At 45.9% G+C, this 15,810-nt stretch overlaps 1 protein-coding gene across 1 annotated transcript in view; it reads left to right on the top strand.

Annotated features, from left to right (window-relative positions):
* The first annotated feature begins 4,435 nt into the window (after positions 1-4,435).
* MAML2 (mastermind like transcriptional coactivator 2) overlaps positions 4,436-15,810 on the top strand; it is a 280,358-nt gene continuing 268,983 nt past the window's right edge. The window contains exon 1 of the mRNA XM_074957015.1: positions 4,436-5,174. Within this exon, the coding sequence (XP_074813116.1) occupies positions 4,746-5,174 (429 nt within the window). The 5' untranslated portion in view covers positions 4,436-4,745. The remainder of the gene's footprint in view (positions 5,175-15,810) is intronic.

Raw genomic sequence — 15,810 nt, 5'->3', positions numbered from 1 at the left:
ACCAGCTAGAGTTCCCAGCGAGTCCCAAACACATTTGTTTGAAGTGGGTGAGATGTACGCTGCTTAGCAGCCTTTCCCAACTAGTCCCATGTCCCATTATTACATGTTACCTTTTGCAGAGTGGAGAGGAACTTAATGATACCTCTTAAAATACAGTAATGGAAAATCTTGATTCCATTGCAACATTATTCCATCAAATAAAATTCTAGATTTCTGATTTAATATACTTAAACGGATCACTACAAAATTCAAGACTACATTAACGAAATGGTAAGGGATATAAGTGAATAGAAGTCAACAAAATTTAAACATGCTCTGTAAAGTAATATTAATTTGCATATATGGAGGATATATTTTTTTAAATCCTATTCTATTAACCATCTGAGTATGCAGTGTGTGCAATGTGGGAGAGTTAATGTTAATAAGAGAAGTGTAACTTCATTTCTTAAAATTTTTGCATTTAAATTTGTGACCTAAATTATCCGTTAATATTGTTTTTTACATTTAATTTTCTTGTTATTTAAGAAAATTAAACAGTGTCTGTACTTAATTGTTATGGCAGGAGCCACCAGATAGGGCTGTCACTTACAAGTTCTTTTCTTAATATGAGAGCACCTTTGAGTCTTTAAAGAAGTTCTGTGTTAGTTTTGTGATGCAAATTATTTTGTGAGGAGTTGCCGCAAGCAGAACAGCATGTGCTCTCTGCCTCAGTCTCTCTAACTGGAGTCAGTTCTTGGGGCAGAATAGCTTCTTGGGAACTGGGCATTAGTGTTTGTGCTGAAATTTGTGAAAGAGGGGATTGTGTAGGTGCTCTTTTTGACCACCTCCTTTCAAAGACTGGTGTATATACTGTTGGTAAATTCCTAGATTTTTTAAGGCCAGAATGGACAATGAGCATCCGGTGTGAGAAAGTAAATTTCTAGCATATCAGAAGGCAATTACATGTATTCCCATTTTTAACTTAGCTAGTATATTTTTATTTGAATAAATAAAGGCCTGCAGCTCTAACCTTTTAGTCATTCTGGATAAACAGTGTGGGTGTGTTAGATAAATACATGTAAATATGGTAAAAATGTTGCACACATCAAACACCTATAAATTTGAATTACTGATTATATTTTGTTGATTTTTTTTTTAAATGAGAAATGTACATTTATAATTTGGGTACAGAGGTCAGAACTAAAGAGCTTAAGAAAATACATGACGTAGTAAACTGTTAGAACGATCGTGTTTTCTTTTTACTCCTCTTAAATAGCATTGCAGACAACTGATAGGATACCACACCTTGTTGTTCATTTCCATTAACCTGGATGTTTTATATATATATATTTTTACTCTGGGCAATAAATGAATGTGATCTAAAATTAAAAATTTGATGTTTGTGAAAGAATATGTACACAAAGCTAACTCTTAAGGACTCTCCTGGGTTTTTATTCGTTTTTTGTATCTCAAAAATGAGTTTTATGTTAAAGAGGTCTATTTTGCAATGTATGCATAGCAACACCTGAGCCTTGTCCATAATAAACAAGGGCATTGTAGTTGTCCACAAGAAAAAATGGATACAGGATGAACATAGCACTCCTTGAACTGTTAAGTTAAACAATCCCACAAAGGCTACAGAATGTGTTCAAACAGTATCTTTAGATGGGAAAACTAAATGAGAGCCAAAAGGTTTACAAACTGCAGTCATTTTAACTAGAGACAAGAAGCATCACTGGAAAACTAATTGCTGAAATGGCTCAAAATTAAAGGCCCCAATTCAGTAAAGCACTTTAGCAGATGGTTAACTAATGTTCTTCAGTCCCATTGCAGTCAATGCAACTCTTAAGCAATTTAGATTTTTCAAAAATGTTTGATCTAGGCATATGTATGCTATTTTCTTTTAAATATATCAAATAAATAGCAATAAATTCTTCCCAGGTTCATTCAACCATTCAGCACTAAACAAAAATCCACTCTCCACTTTAGCCACACTTCCCTCTTCTTAACTCAGCTCCTTCAAATGCCTGGGACACCAGACAGGGCTTGCAGCATGCCTTAAAATTAAAGAACTGGGTTCTGTTGAATCAAAAAGAACAGAGCGGTGAGGTTTGGCCCTGCATGTTGACTGAGCTGTGGGACCAGTCCTGCAGTTCTCACTCAGGCACAACAACCACTGAGAACCCCCTATGAGTGGTTATTTGAATGTGCAGTTTCTTGGCTGATCTCACGTGTCCAGGATCACAGTGAAATAAGCATGGTTGGGTTTACCTGCATATATAGACAGCATGTATGTTTTAGGCGATTTTTAAAATCCTTTTGCTTGGTTATTTCTAACTTTAAGTAAAAAGGATTTTTGTGTGTGTGGAAAATGATAAGCACCTGAAAACGAAGGCTCATGAATGAGAGTGTATTTTCACCTTTAATCAAGCATCTCTAGTGTGTCACTATAACACATCCACATTATTACTACTGGTATTCCAGTAGTACCAAATGAGAATGGGGCGCCCCATTGTGCTATATAATCACAATCATGAGAAGCAGTCCCTGCCCCAAAGATTTTATAGCCTAAATGGAGAAGGCAGACAAAAGAAGTATTATTGTGTTCATTTTACAGAGGGGGACTGAAACACAGAGATTAGAGCCCAGATCATTAAAGTTATTTAGGTGCCTAACTCCTATTTATTTGAATGGGAGTTAGGCATGTAAAGACCTGGGCCTACATCAGTTGCCCAGGTACACACAGGAAGTCTGGGTCAGAGCTGGGAACTGAACCCAAAGCTCCTGAATCCCAGCCTTGACCACAAAGACCCTTGGTCTGCTCCGATATGTATACACGGCATTGCACAAGAATGGCTACTTTTGTTTTTCCACTTGTACTGCGACGAAATCCAGCTGCTAAGAGAGTTCATAGCTGTGATTTATCTGTGAAACTTCTAGTAATTGCACAAAGGGCTTGATGCTGGGGCAGGAGGGTAAGCAGGGTGCCCTAATATAATTAGTGGATGATTAGGCAACACAAAGATATATATACAGAAGGAGGGAAATTTATTCCTTACGAATAAGGGAAGTTATTGGACATTCAGAGCCAGGGAAGAGGTAGCATATAAACCTGGGGACGGCAAAGGGGATTTCCTTGGCTTGCATCCATGCAAATAAATCACTGGGATCATAGTTCATAATTGGCTTCTCTCTTCATTCACCTCCTTTGCCGCTTGGAGGCTTCGTGTTTCTCTTTTGCCTCCTCTCCGTGCCCATTACTCTTTCCTGCAGTGACACCGGCCTTCCACTAGGGCTTCCCACGACGCTTTCTCCTCCGCCGCCGCTCTGCTTTATCCGAGCACAATGAAAGCCTGTGTGTACCCGTAACCCCCGTGCAGTGAGTCAGTATCAGCAAAGCAGCTAACAACAGACAAGAAAGAGAAAGGGATGTTGCAAGGTACTTTTCACTTATCAAGCGGGGGAATCCGACAGAGGCATCGCTGATAACTGCACCACAGACACCTAGCCCCGCTGTCTGGGGGATGGAATATACAAACCCACAAAGGAAAAGCAGTGGACTACTCCCGGTGCGAAATGCTGGAAGTTCGTAAGTTTCACTATCATTTGTAATTGCTCTGAAGCGCGATATGTCTCTGTGTGTGTGTTTTCTCGTGCTTTTCTTGATATTGTACTTGCAACCGAAATATCGGGGGGAGTGAGAAGTGGCGTATAAGGGAAAATATGCTAAAGGTGATGTTTGCCTACGTTCTTAGCTTGCTTTGATTGCTGGGGGAGGGGGTCCGGGGTGGATATAAACACTTAATACGGATTTCCCAGAGTGGCTGGATTAATAGAAAGCAAAGCATGGTCTGAAAGTCCAGTTACGGACATTGTTACCAACTGGGGATCCATCTCTTTTCTTTTTAGCGGAGCTACAATATTAGCAGCAGACAGCTGGAGACAGTAATAGGACAAGAAGACTGGAGAGCAAAGAGAGAGAGAGAGAGACGAGAAAACACAAAGACTTAACTCATCTGAACCTCCTCCTCCTCCTCCGCCCCCTTTATCTGCACGTTTCTTGAAGGCTTATAAAAAAAATCCTCTCGACCAAATTAAAACAAACCAAAACAAGGGACAGTCTTTGAGATCCTTCGCCCCATCACTGCAATTTCTTCCTCTAGAGAAATTTCCCCTTAAAGAATCTCTCCCTCCTCCCGAAAATTAAATAATTAAATAAAGCCGCCAAGTTTCACTCATTTGGGAGGGAGAGTCCCTCCGTCTGGGGGACTCATTTTTTTTTTAAGGCAGTGGGTTGGTGGTTTGATTTGTTTCATTATTATTCCCCTTGCCCCCCCGCCTCCCCCCCAGGATTTTTGCTGTGTGCATCCATGAGCCCTTCACCCTCTCCCTTGTTCTAATTTGTTTTAATCTCCCTCCTTCAAATGGTCATCTGCGGTCTTGGGACGCAAACCGCCCATCATCTTTAATTCTATGTTGGCAAATACCTAGCGATCGCGGGTCAATCCCATCCCGCCCCCACCCCAGCTCTGGCAAGCTCCTTCCAGAGAGGTCAAGCCCGATTGCTAAGGGGTGGGGGTGGGGGAGGCTGATCGAGATCTGGGGACTGCCGGGCCCGGGCTCGGGATCCCGTCTCCCCCCGAGCCAGCCCATCCCTCCCTCTCCGTCCCCATCCATGTGGCAGTGAGACCGGAGCTCAGCGTTGTCAGGGGCAGCATCGCAGGCGCGACCCAGCCGGAGCAGCGAGCAGCAGCGTGGCCGGCAGGATGGGGGACACGGCTCCCCCCCAGGCCCCGGATCTCGGGGCCGGTCTCCTGGGAGGGGGCACGGTGGCCCCCCGGGTGCACAGCGCCATCGTGGAGCGGCTGCGAGCCCGCATCGCCGTCTGCCGCCAGCACCACCAGAGCTGCGAGGGACGCTACGAGCGGGGCCGGGCGGAGAGCTCGGACCGCGAGCGGGAGAGCACCCTGCAGCTGCTGAACCTGGTGCAGCACGGCCAGGGGGCCAGGAAGAGCGGCAAGCACAGCAAGGGGGCGGGCAGCGCCGGCCCGGCTCCCTCTGCCGCGCCGCCGGACTATCACCCGCAGCTGCTCAGCAACGGGGCTGCTGGGGGCAGGAGTGGGATCGACGGGGAGCAGCAGCCGCCGCCGGGCTCAGCGGCCGAGTCGGGGCAGAGGAACTCAGCCCTCATTGCGGTGAGTCAGATCCTGTCTCCTTCCAGCTGACGGCGTCGCCTGCAGGTTGTGCGCCTCTGTGTGGGCACCTGGTGCCAGTGGGGCAGGGGCAGAGAGACTGGTCCGGTCAGCGTGGGGTGTGTGAGCGTAAGGTGCTACAGATGCAGGGTGCGTGAGCATCAGGCGCCGCTGGTGGTGGGAGTTCGGTACTTGGAGCCACAGGTATGGGGCACTCGGTGTCTCTGGTGTTGGATGTTGGGGATTAGCTGCCACTGGTATGGGACATTGGGCACTGGGTGTCTTGGTGTTGGATGTTGGGGACTAGGAGCCCCTGGTATGGGACATTGGGCACTGGGTGTCTCTGGTGTTGGATGTTGGGGACTAGGAGCCCCTGGTATGGGACATTGGGCACTGGGTGTCTCTGGTGTTGGATGTTGGGGACTAGGAGCCCCTGGTATGGGACATTGGGCACTGGGTGTCTCTGGTGTTGGATGTTGGGGACTAGGAGCCACTGGTATGAGACATTGGGCACTGGGTGTCTCTGGTGTTGGATGTTGGGGACTAGGAGCCACTGGTATGGGGCATTGGGTACTGGGTGTCTCTGGTGTTGGATGTTGGAGAGTAGGTGCCACTGGTATGGGGCATACGGGGTGTCACCAATATGGGATGGGGGTACTGAGTGCCACTGGTGTGGGGCATGAGTACCGGGTTCTATCAATGTAGAATGCATGGATACTGAGGGCCATTGGCACAGGTGTGTGGGCATCAGGTGCTGTCAGCCCAGGGGGCATAGGCTCTGGTGCTACTACTGTGGACAGTGGGAATAAATGGGGCGTGAGCACGGGATGCCACCAACGCAGGGTGCCTGGGTAGCAGATGCTACTAGTGCACTTGTGTGATGTGCGGCAACCTGCTGCCTCCTGTGTTTACTGGCCTACGTACAAAATGACATGTCTGTCAGTGGCGAAGGCAGGGAAAGCCTCCAGCACGCCCATCACAACGTCTTGTTTCCTGCAAAGGAACTTTATTTGCCACTATGATGATGTAGCATTCTGATATCCCCAGCATGCTGTGTGTACTGTACATATATCCTCCAGCCACTCATGATGGCCTGAAAAATATACCAGCCCAGGCACAAAATGTATTCACCCACAATTTAGTTTTATGATTATGGAGGGGGCGGAGGGGGGCGGGGAGGAATCTGACGTTGGGTGAATGGGCAAACAGCATCTTCCAAAGCTGATACGTATGTATATATATATAAATCAATATCTGTAAAAAAAACCCGAAGCCAGCAAAATCTCCCCTATACATACACATCCCCATTTCAGTTTAATTGAATGAGGCTTTGTTGGCATGACAAGTTATACAAGTGTTTCTAAAGTGTAAAAATACAGTGTAAAATATGACTGTCTAGACAGAGTTCTGTATAGGTGGGTATAGCTACATTTTAACCTTCTTCTGAAGGCACTCCTGGAAACAGGATGCCATACTAGATGGATCATTATTTTGTTCCAGTCTGGCAATGTTTTTACACATGCAGGCACGCCTAGGTCTTGATCCTGCACTCACTGAAGTTAGTGGCAAAACTCCCATTGACTTCACTGCTGCAGGATCAGGCCTGTAAACCTCAATCCTGCAAACACTTGCACATATTCTTGACTTTACACAGATGAATAGTCTCTGACATGGGCAAAGTTAAGCAAGTCTTTGCAGGATCAGGGCCATATGCAGTATTTAGATTGATTTATTAATCTTTTGGATTTTTAAACTATTGTAATCAGTTTATATGTATGCATTTGACCCAGATTAGCATGTGATTTTGCCCTCCAAACCAGAATGACTTGTCAGAATTCCACACACAGAAGATACCTCTGGTGTCATTATATGTCTGCTTTGTGATGTCTCTTTAACTTCCATTTCAGGTCAGCTCTAAGAAAAATACATAATCAGTAAATGGTTAAAACAAAATTTAAAAGGTTAAAATGAATATTTACTGAGTTAGAGGACAAAAGCAGCATTAAAAATATTCCCAGTGGATTAAATGATCCCCGGTGTATTTTAACATATTGTCCAGGGCTCAATTGCAAGAACGATTTTAACTCTGGGCAATAGTTCATTGCTATTGCTTTTGCACCCAGTCAATATTTATACAATGTACAGATAGACAGTGAAAAAAGGTGTGTGTGTGTGTGTGTGTGTGTATAGGTTAGCTTTAAAGTCTGAAGATCAGCAAACACTTAAATATGATGAATTCTTAACATTATGTAATATTGGGTAGCTAAACAACTGCTTCTCAGACTTGGTGTTTAAAGTATGAACTTGACCCAGAAAGGGTTTATTTGCTGTCATCATAGGACACGTTTTATGGAGCAAAGTTGCAAGAGTTTTACAGATAATGCCACTTTGTAAATGGCATGATGAAAAGTCATGTTGATCTTTTTAAATCGGAAAATGTAGGCCTGAGTGTTGTAGATACAAAATAGGGAAGTCTCACTACTCTTTTTATGAGGTGTCTGCCTTGCTCTTGGAGCATGTACAATGCTGCTTTTCCTTTCTACCACGACTTCAGAAAAACACACAACGAATGACAGTGATGGCTGTTATCTGAATGACTGAAAATAGCTTCGCGTGCGCGCGTGCACACACACACACGCCTTTTTAATACCTAATTTATTCTAAAATGGGACCGGTGGTGTTGTTTTTCTCATGTTACACTGGTATTCACTACAATCTGTGGATCTAAATTTGGGGCCACATTATTCAGCATCATACTGAGGATGATGATGGAAGCATGAATGTGATAACATTGTGTCCAAAGGGAGTTAGACACTCAGACCTGATCTGGTGTTCAGATTAAATCTCTGTATTTCCCATCACAGCCAAGTAAGCCATTATCTTATTTTTTCAGTGAGTGTTAATTAAATGATTTGCATTCGTCTTTAAAACAATAAAAGGCTTTTGCTTAATCATGTACTTTCCAAAAAGCCTCACTTTCTCATTTCAGTGAGCAGGCCGGTGTGGTTTTCAACTAGTGGTGACGATTATTATGAAATAATTGGAGGCAGCTGTTTGAAAGTGCTATGGATACAAACAAACAAGTCTCAAGAAAATACTCTGATTTTCTTCTTTTGAGTGAAGAAGGCTTTGCCCTTGTTTGTGGAACAGTGTTAAAGGTTGTCAGCCTGCTTTTTGCTGTAAGATGCTGTACTTAGCTTCAATTTCTTATGCCCCTTGGTCAGCTCAAAGTTAACTGCAGGATGGAGCTAAATTTGTGTGCCCCTTACAAGAGAGAGATTTGAAATGGTCACAGTAGTTTTTGTATACCTGCATTTCGACGGGTTTTTAGATCCTACTAATGCGGTGGATGACTTCCCTGCTGTGTTTGAATGCCCAAACCAAATTGTGACTCTGAAGAAGTGCTGGCTCATAAAGCAGCATTGTTTTAGTGGTATCACTGCACATTACTGATTTTCCTACTTTGTGTCGGACACTATCCACAGACATTCTTTTCCGTTCATTTGCTTCTTTGGGAGGACTAGCTAACTAAGGAACACAAAAAATCACCAGTTCTAAATCATTGTTATGCATAATAGAAGTGGGTGTTCTCCTTACCAGTTGCTCCTTAGAACGTTATCTGAGGTATTCAAAACCCCCCTGACTGGGTATGGGGATGTAAAATTCAAATAGTCAAATATCACATACCAAGTTGAGGAGAACCTCAGAGTTACGAACACCTGAGGAATGGAGGTTGTTTGTAACTCTGAAATGTTTGTAACTCTGAACAAGATGTTATGGTTGTTCTTTCAAAAGTTTACAACTGAACATTGACTTAATACAGCTTTGAAACTTTACTGTGCAGAAGAAAAATGACGCTGTCCCTTTATTTTTGTAGTAGTTTACGTTTAACACAGTGCTGTACTGTATTCGGTTTTTTGTTTTGGTCTCTGCTGCTGCCTCATGGTGTACTTCCGGTTCCAAACGAGGTGTGTGGTTGACTGGTCAGTTCAACACGCTCCCACTGACATAGCTACTGCCGCTCATTGAGCTGGTTTTATTACATCCACGGGAGAGCTGTGCCACTGTAAGCTTGTAAGTGTAGACATGGCCTAAGGGGGCCCTTCATGGGGTCCAGCCAGAGCATGGCTGGGGAGAACAAGCCCTGCTCCCCACGAGTCATTCAGAGTGCGCTCACTGCTTGAAAGGGTGAGGTCCAGGTAGGATTGCCAACTTCCTAATTGCACAAAACCGAACACCCTTGCCCTGCCCTGCCTTTTCCCCACGCCTTCCCTGATGCCCCGCCCCCCACTAACTCCATCCCCCCCTCCCTCCATCACTTGCTCTCCCTCCCTCACTTTCACTGGGCTGGGGAAGAGGGTTGGGATGTGGGTGGGAGTGAGGGGTCTGGCTGGGGGTGCGGGCTCTGGGGTGGGGCCAGAAATGAGGGGTTCAGGGTGTAGGAGGGGGCTCCAGGCTGGGGCAGAGGGCTGTGGTGTGGGAGGGGGTTCAGGCTTTGGCTGGGGGGTGTGGGCTCTGGGGTTGGTCTGGGGATGAGGGGTTTCGGGTGCAGGAGGGGCTGTGGGGTGCGGGCTCCAGGAGGGAGCTTGGGTGCGGGAGGGGCCTCAGGGCTGGGACGGGGGTTGGGGTGTGGGAGGGGGTGCGGGCTCCGGGAGACAGTTGGGGTGTGGGAGGGGGTTCGGGATGTGGACTCCAGCTGGGTGGCGCTTACCTCAGGCGGCTCCCAGAAGCATCTAGCATGTCCAGCTCCTAGGCGGAAGGGCCAGGGGGCCCTGCATGTTGCCCACGCTCGCAGGCGCTGCCCCTAGAGCTCCCATTGAACACGGTTCCTGGCCAATGGGATCTGCGGAGCTGGCGCTCAGGGCGGGGACAGCACACAGAGCCTCCCTGGCCACCTCTGAGCCTAGGAACCGGACATGGCGGCCACTTCCAGGAGCCATGCGGAGCCACAGACTGGATTTTTAATGGCCAGAGTCCCTTTTCGACCAGGCAACTCTAGGTCCTGGCCCTCTGACCCCTCTTCCCCATTCGTCAGAATGTGATGAGTTATGCTAGTGAATTCTCTCCTGACCTTCTCCAAAGGCAGCAGAGCTTCTGCTCTGGGGGGCATTCCCATGATCTCGCAAAGGAGCTCTAGCTAAGGCGTTATCCGCACAGAGGGTTTTTTGCACTGATTCAACCCCTAACGTGGACACACTGCACCCATATGAACTGTGATTTGCACTGGTGCAAATCACTGCGGTTTTGCAAGGGTGCACTTACCCTGGTGTAGCTACCCTGTAGTTACCCTCATTGTAGACAAGGCCCTGAGATGGGCATAACAACTTTTGGGGACTTAGGTTGCAACATAGCCCTTCTGCTTGCATGAGCCAGGATCTAGGCCTATGGTTTATCTGTTGAAGAACGCTGGATCATTACATTTGTTACTCCTGGGGGAATTCTGCGCCAAAAAATTAAAAATTCTGTGCACAATATTTGAAAATTCTGCAAAATTCTGCATATTTTATTTGTCAAAATAATACAATATAATCACACCCGTTTCAATTATTTTGGTCAATTATTTCAAAATATCTGTCAGCAAGTATGTCTGTAACAATACAGACAACAGCAAAACCAAAAGATTCAGGGAATTATTTTTTGACAGATAGATTCCTAACTAGGCATATTAATACAGAATGTTGAGTAATTAATTTAAACTACAATATAGAAACGTATTTCTTGCATGCCTCTGAAAAATTGCAAAGGCTTGGGGAAGTCAGGCATAATGGAGGAGCTGAGGGAAGTAATTGCTGGGGAAGAGCCAGAGAGTGAACCTGGAGGATTGCTGGGTATGGGCAAGAGAACTATGGAACAGGTTTTTTTGGGGAGGGGGAGGGATTGTTAGGGAGTTGGGGAGCCTCCCCTATGCAGATCCTGGCTGACCCCCTAGCCTCTCCCATTCAGTCAGGCACATCTGCCCCTGTCCCTGTGTGTCCCTGCATCCCCCGCCCCATCCCCATGTGGCCCTCCATCCCCCTCCCCCATCCCCATGTGTTCCTAACCCCCTACCCTGTCCTCATGTGGCCCTGCAGCCCCCCATCACCTGTCCCCATGTGGCCCTGCAGCCCACCTCCCATTCAGCCCCTGGCTCAATGCTGTCACCCCACTAGCTCCTGAGCCCACACCCCAGTCTGTTCCCCCCACTAGCCCTTCTGAACCCCAGTCTGTGACACACACACCCCAAGCAGCGCCACATGTCCCACTCTGTCCGTCCAGTGCCTCCTCACCTGGCCTTACTGCAAGGAATGCAGCCTCTCTGGCTGGCTGCTATCTCTTCTGGTGCCACAGCAGCCTCTGGTGGGTGAAAGGTGTAACTGCAGCGCCTCTCCAGCATAATCTTGTATTGTGCTGAGAAAAAAAATCAGTGGGGGACATGAATTCTGCACATGTGCAGTGCCACAGAATTCCCTCAGGAGTAATTTGTTTTACAGATCCTATTAAAAGTTGTTACAAATCCTGGTGCTGTCCACGTCAGTGGCAAAACTCCCCTTGACTTCAGTGGGAGCAAGAGCTGGTCCTTGGTGAATAAAGATGAATTAAGTCCACATGCTTTAGGTCAGGTTTTCATATATACAGCAAAGGTATGTCTACACTTCAGTGTAAGCCCTGGGTTCAAACTCAGGCTCAAGCCAAACCCCACTTCTGTCTACACACAAATCACCCAGGGATTGGATCCAGGGTCCCAGGATCCCATGAGGGTGGAGGGTCCAAGCCTGAGTCAAGCTGGGACCCCCGGTTCAAGCCCAAGTACTTTGCACTGTAGGTACAGTCCTACTGGAAAATGTGCTCTGGAAGTCCACCAAAAGTATTCCACTGTCCCACAGACTAACTTTCTTTGTTCTCTGGACAGTCAAATTTGGTGGACAGTTAAATTTTCTGACACTGCACCACCAACAAAGGGCTAGAGTGGCCACATTTTGGGAGAGTGCTAGGAAGTCTTGAATATGGGTGGTTGAACTCAGGCTGCATAATGCAGTGTAGATGCTGGAGCACCAGGTTGGGACCCAGGGTTTAACAATTCCTCTGGGGTTACAAATGAGTACAGACCCTCAAGCCCTAGGTTAACAAACCTAGAGTCTGTTAACTCGAGTTCTATTCCTGGGCTTATGTTGCAGTGTAGACATACGCAGGCTCCAGTGAAAGATTGGGTATGGCCATATACCATCAATCACATTATTGAAAAGCTACTGTGTTTAGGGGTATTGGGTGGATGGCACACAAAAATAAATATTTGACACCCCATGAAGTTTGAAACATGAATTGTTAGCTTGAAAGTGTAAAACAGTTCAAAGAATTAGTACAACTGTGTTGGGTTTTTGATTTAATACTCATTGGTTTCCAGTTAGCAGTTTAAAACAAATATTTTTTTCCCTAGTAAAGCATTTTTGCCAGCAATATTTTCTGACTGGAGAATAAAGACCAGACTTGTTGGCTGAACCCCTGTGACTGTATCTGACCGAGTGACAAATTTCCTCTCTAGGAGAGTGTTAGGAGACATTATTATACTGTCTGTGTACAGCCATCTTTTCCTAAAGAACTGACCTTTTTTGGTTACTCTTCCCAGTGCAAACTGTAATAGCCGGACTGTTCTGGTTTTCATTACATATCTGTTACAGTTATGTGCCGGAGGGCATTTTCCAGTGGTCTGAACAGTAAATTTGTAATACCTAGAGACACTGGAACTGCAGGTTCTAATCCAAGCAGGGCTGATTCATCTCTTTGTTTGTCCAGTGTAGATTGAGTACCATGCACTGGGGCTTGTAGGCATTACTGTTCTCTTCGGGTTCTTATACTATGACCATCACGATGGTATCTGAACTCCTTGCCACAAGTGTGCTAAGTGATGTGACTGTCACTTGTGACATGTGATTCTTTCCTACGTTCACTCTTCCTCTCCACTGGGGGAAAACTGCCTGTGGATTTTTTTTAATTGTTATTATTTTCTTTACTTTGGAAAATGGCCTCCTGCTCCACATGCCTTCTCCCTTTGTGTGCTGTCTGCTCTTACACGTAAGTAACGATGAAGAAAAAGAGAAACACTTTGCCTGCTTTGCAGCTCTGCAGAGCAGACATAGCTAACAGAGGGGGCAGGATTCTAGCCCTTCTAGTTCACTAACTTCCAATCAGTCACACCTGTGCACACCTATGGACGGCAATGGGTTTGCACAGTGTGGCTGAGGGCGTAATTGGAAGGCAATAGGATTGCACAGATGCCACAGAGAGCTGAATTTGGCTTGTAGAACTTTTATTACAGGTGGTTTTGCTGGAAGTCACGGAGAGACAGTAAACACTGAGCCCTCACCATGCCAATGCCAGTTTGAAAGCCACGTTTCAGGGTAGATTCACACTTGAAATACTGAGGTTTGGTCTGCTCATTAAAGACCTTCTGGCATTTTCTGCAAGAGTAGGTGCTTCACCCTAGTATCCTTGGCCCCAAGTTTTCCCCTCCCTGCCATCCCTGTGCTACTCGTTGTGAACAAAAGTTGGTTGCCAGTCTCTGCCCCCAGAAGAGGTTGCATTTCACTGAGGCCTGGTGTACACTAGAATTATACACCAGTATAGCTATGTCTCTGATGGGTGTGAAAAATCCACCTCTCCTGAGAGACATAAGAACGGCCAGACTGGGTCAGACCAAAGGTCCACCTAGCCCAGTATCCTGTCTTCTGACAGTGGCCAATGCCCCATGCCCCAGAGGGAATGAACAGAACAGGTAATCATCAAGCGATCCATCCCCTATCGCCCATTCCCAGCTTCTGGCAAACAGAGGCTAGGGACACCATCCCTGTCCATTCTGGCTAATAGCCATAGACGTAGCTGTACTGACCCAACCTCTGGTGTAGACAGCACTAGGCTGACAGAAGAATTCTTCCACTGACCTAGCTACCATCTCCTGGGGTGGTGGATTAATGACACCGATGGGAGAATTGCTCCTGTGGGTGTAGGTAGTGTCTACACTGAAGCGCTATAGCTGTGCCACGGTAGCATTTTAAACGTCGACAAGCCCTGATTCTGGATGTTTTAAAGCTTGTTGAGCTGCAGTGTGCTGCAGCTGTGTGCTGATAAGGAAAGTTTATGTATCTGAATCAGATAGAAATGCATCAACTCGGATCACTTTGTGGGTAGAAAGGCTTTGAGTCACTGTTGAGAGCCCTTTGGCCTGCAGGGAACTATTGTTTAGATTGGATCTGGGCCCCTTTTGTCTTAATCTGCTTTGTCTGTGCAACTATTCTCTGAACAAAACTCTGGGAGAACCCTTGGGAGCCATATAAAGTGTATTTTTAATTAAACGTTGAATAAGTTACACGTGTTAAGTGTCTGCTAGTTGAGAAGCTTGGCCAGACTTGTTCAGGTCTAGCTTTCCAGCCAAAGCACCTGCTTCCTTTGAAGCCTTTACACCATTGGGTAACTTTCATGGAATTCCCCTCCATTTTTCAGTAGTTTATTTTGCAGTTTTTACCTACAGGGCTTCTGTAGCTATCAAGCAGCAAAACAGATTTCACATGTGACTTGTCCTGACAAATCAGCCAAGCCAAAAGAATTGGTTAGTTAGCCTCCATTGGCCCTTATGCTGTATTTCACAGCATGGTTTACACATTTGCTGTTACTCATCTTCAGATCCCTGGTGTGTGCTACCCAAGCAGAGGAGAGTGGTAATGCTTCTATTTCCTCTGTGCTGAGAAGTGTGACTCCAAAGAAAATGTAAATCTCTCTGTGGGGAAGTCTGAACTCTTGAAAGGGTGACTGGTCTCCGGTGAGTCACATGAGCTGCTTATCAAAACCTTGACTTAACTTGGTATTATTATTTTTTAACAACCTTAAGATTACCCCTCACCCCCGAAGGAAGGCTGCCTACCTAAGTGCAAAAGAAGGTGTACATGGCCTGAAGTTGTACTAGAGTTTACAAATGAGAAATTTGCTAGACACCTACTAGCACCTACTAGCCAGAAGACTAAACTAACTAGCCAAAGGCATAGATGAAGGAGAGTTCCCCACCAGTGAAGTGCGATAGAATTATAGGATGGTTAAATAAGCCTCTGTTCAATACTGTAGGTTTTTAACAGTAATTTCAGCAGAGCACATTAAATTTACACAGAACCCATGAATCTCTATCCATCCCCCAGCCTTGTGGGCTCTGTCAAGAGGGAGAAGGGAATGAAGTCTTGGATCTTTTGCCCCTCCCCCGTCTCCTAATCATGGGTCCCACTCCTCAGTGGGTGCCTTTCATGCCTTTGCCAACAGCAGCAGGATGCAGCTGACGTGATTCTCGACAGCACATTGCTTTCCAAAGAGTTCAGATTAGGAGCAGTGAAATGACAGAGGTCTTATCCATTTTGCTCTACTGCTGCCCAGAAGAGCTCTGAGCAGTGAATGAGGCATCCGTATTAGCTGCAGACTCAGAAAAACCATATTTTACGGGTTGATATTTGGATCGCTTTTACATCAGAGCAACCATAAAGGCTGGATTTTATTGTAAATGAAAGCATGCATTGGTGATTTATGTCCCCACACTTGTTAAGGGAAGGCTTCCCATTTGCCACTGGACAGTTGGCATGGGGATAATTAGTTCATTAAAATTAATAATGATTATTATTATGTAAGT

The sequence above is a fragment of the Natator depressus genome, chromosome 1, assembly GCF_965152275.1.
Source record: "Natator depressus isolate rNatDep1 chromosome 1, rNatDep2.hap1, whole genome shotgun sequence".
Taxonomy (NCBI): Eukaryota; Metazoa; Chordata; order Testudines; family Cheloniidae; genus Natator; species Natator depressus.
Note: the sequence above shows the minus strand (reverse complement) of the source record. Positions and strands in the feature narration are given on the sequence as shown.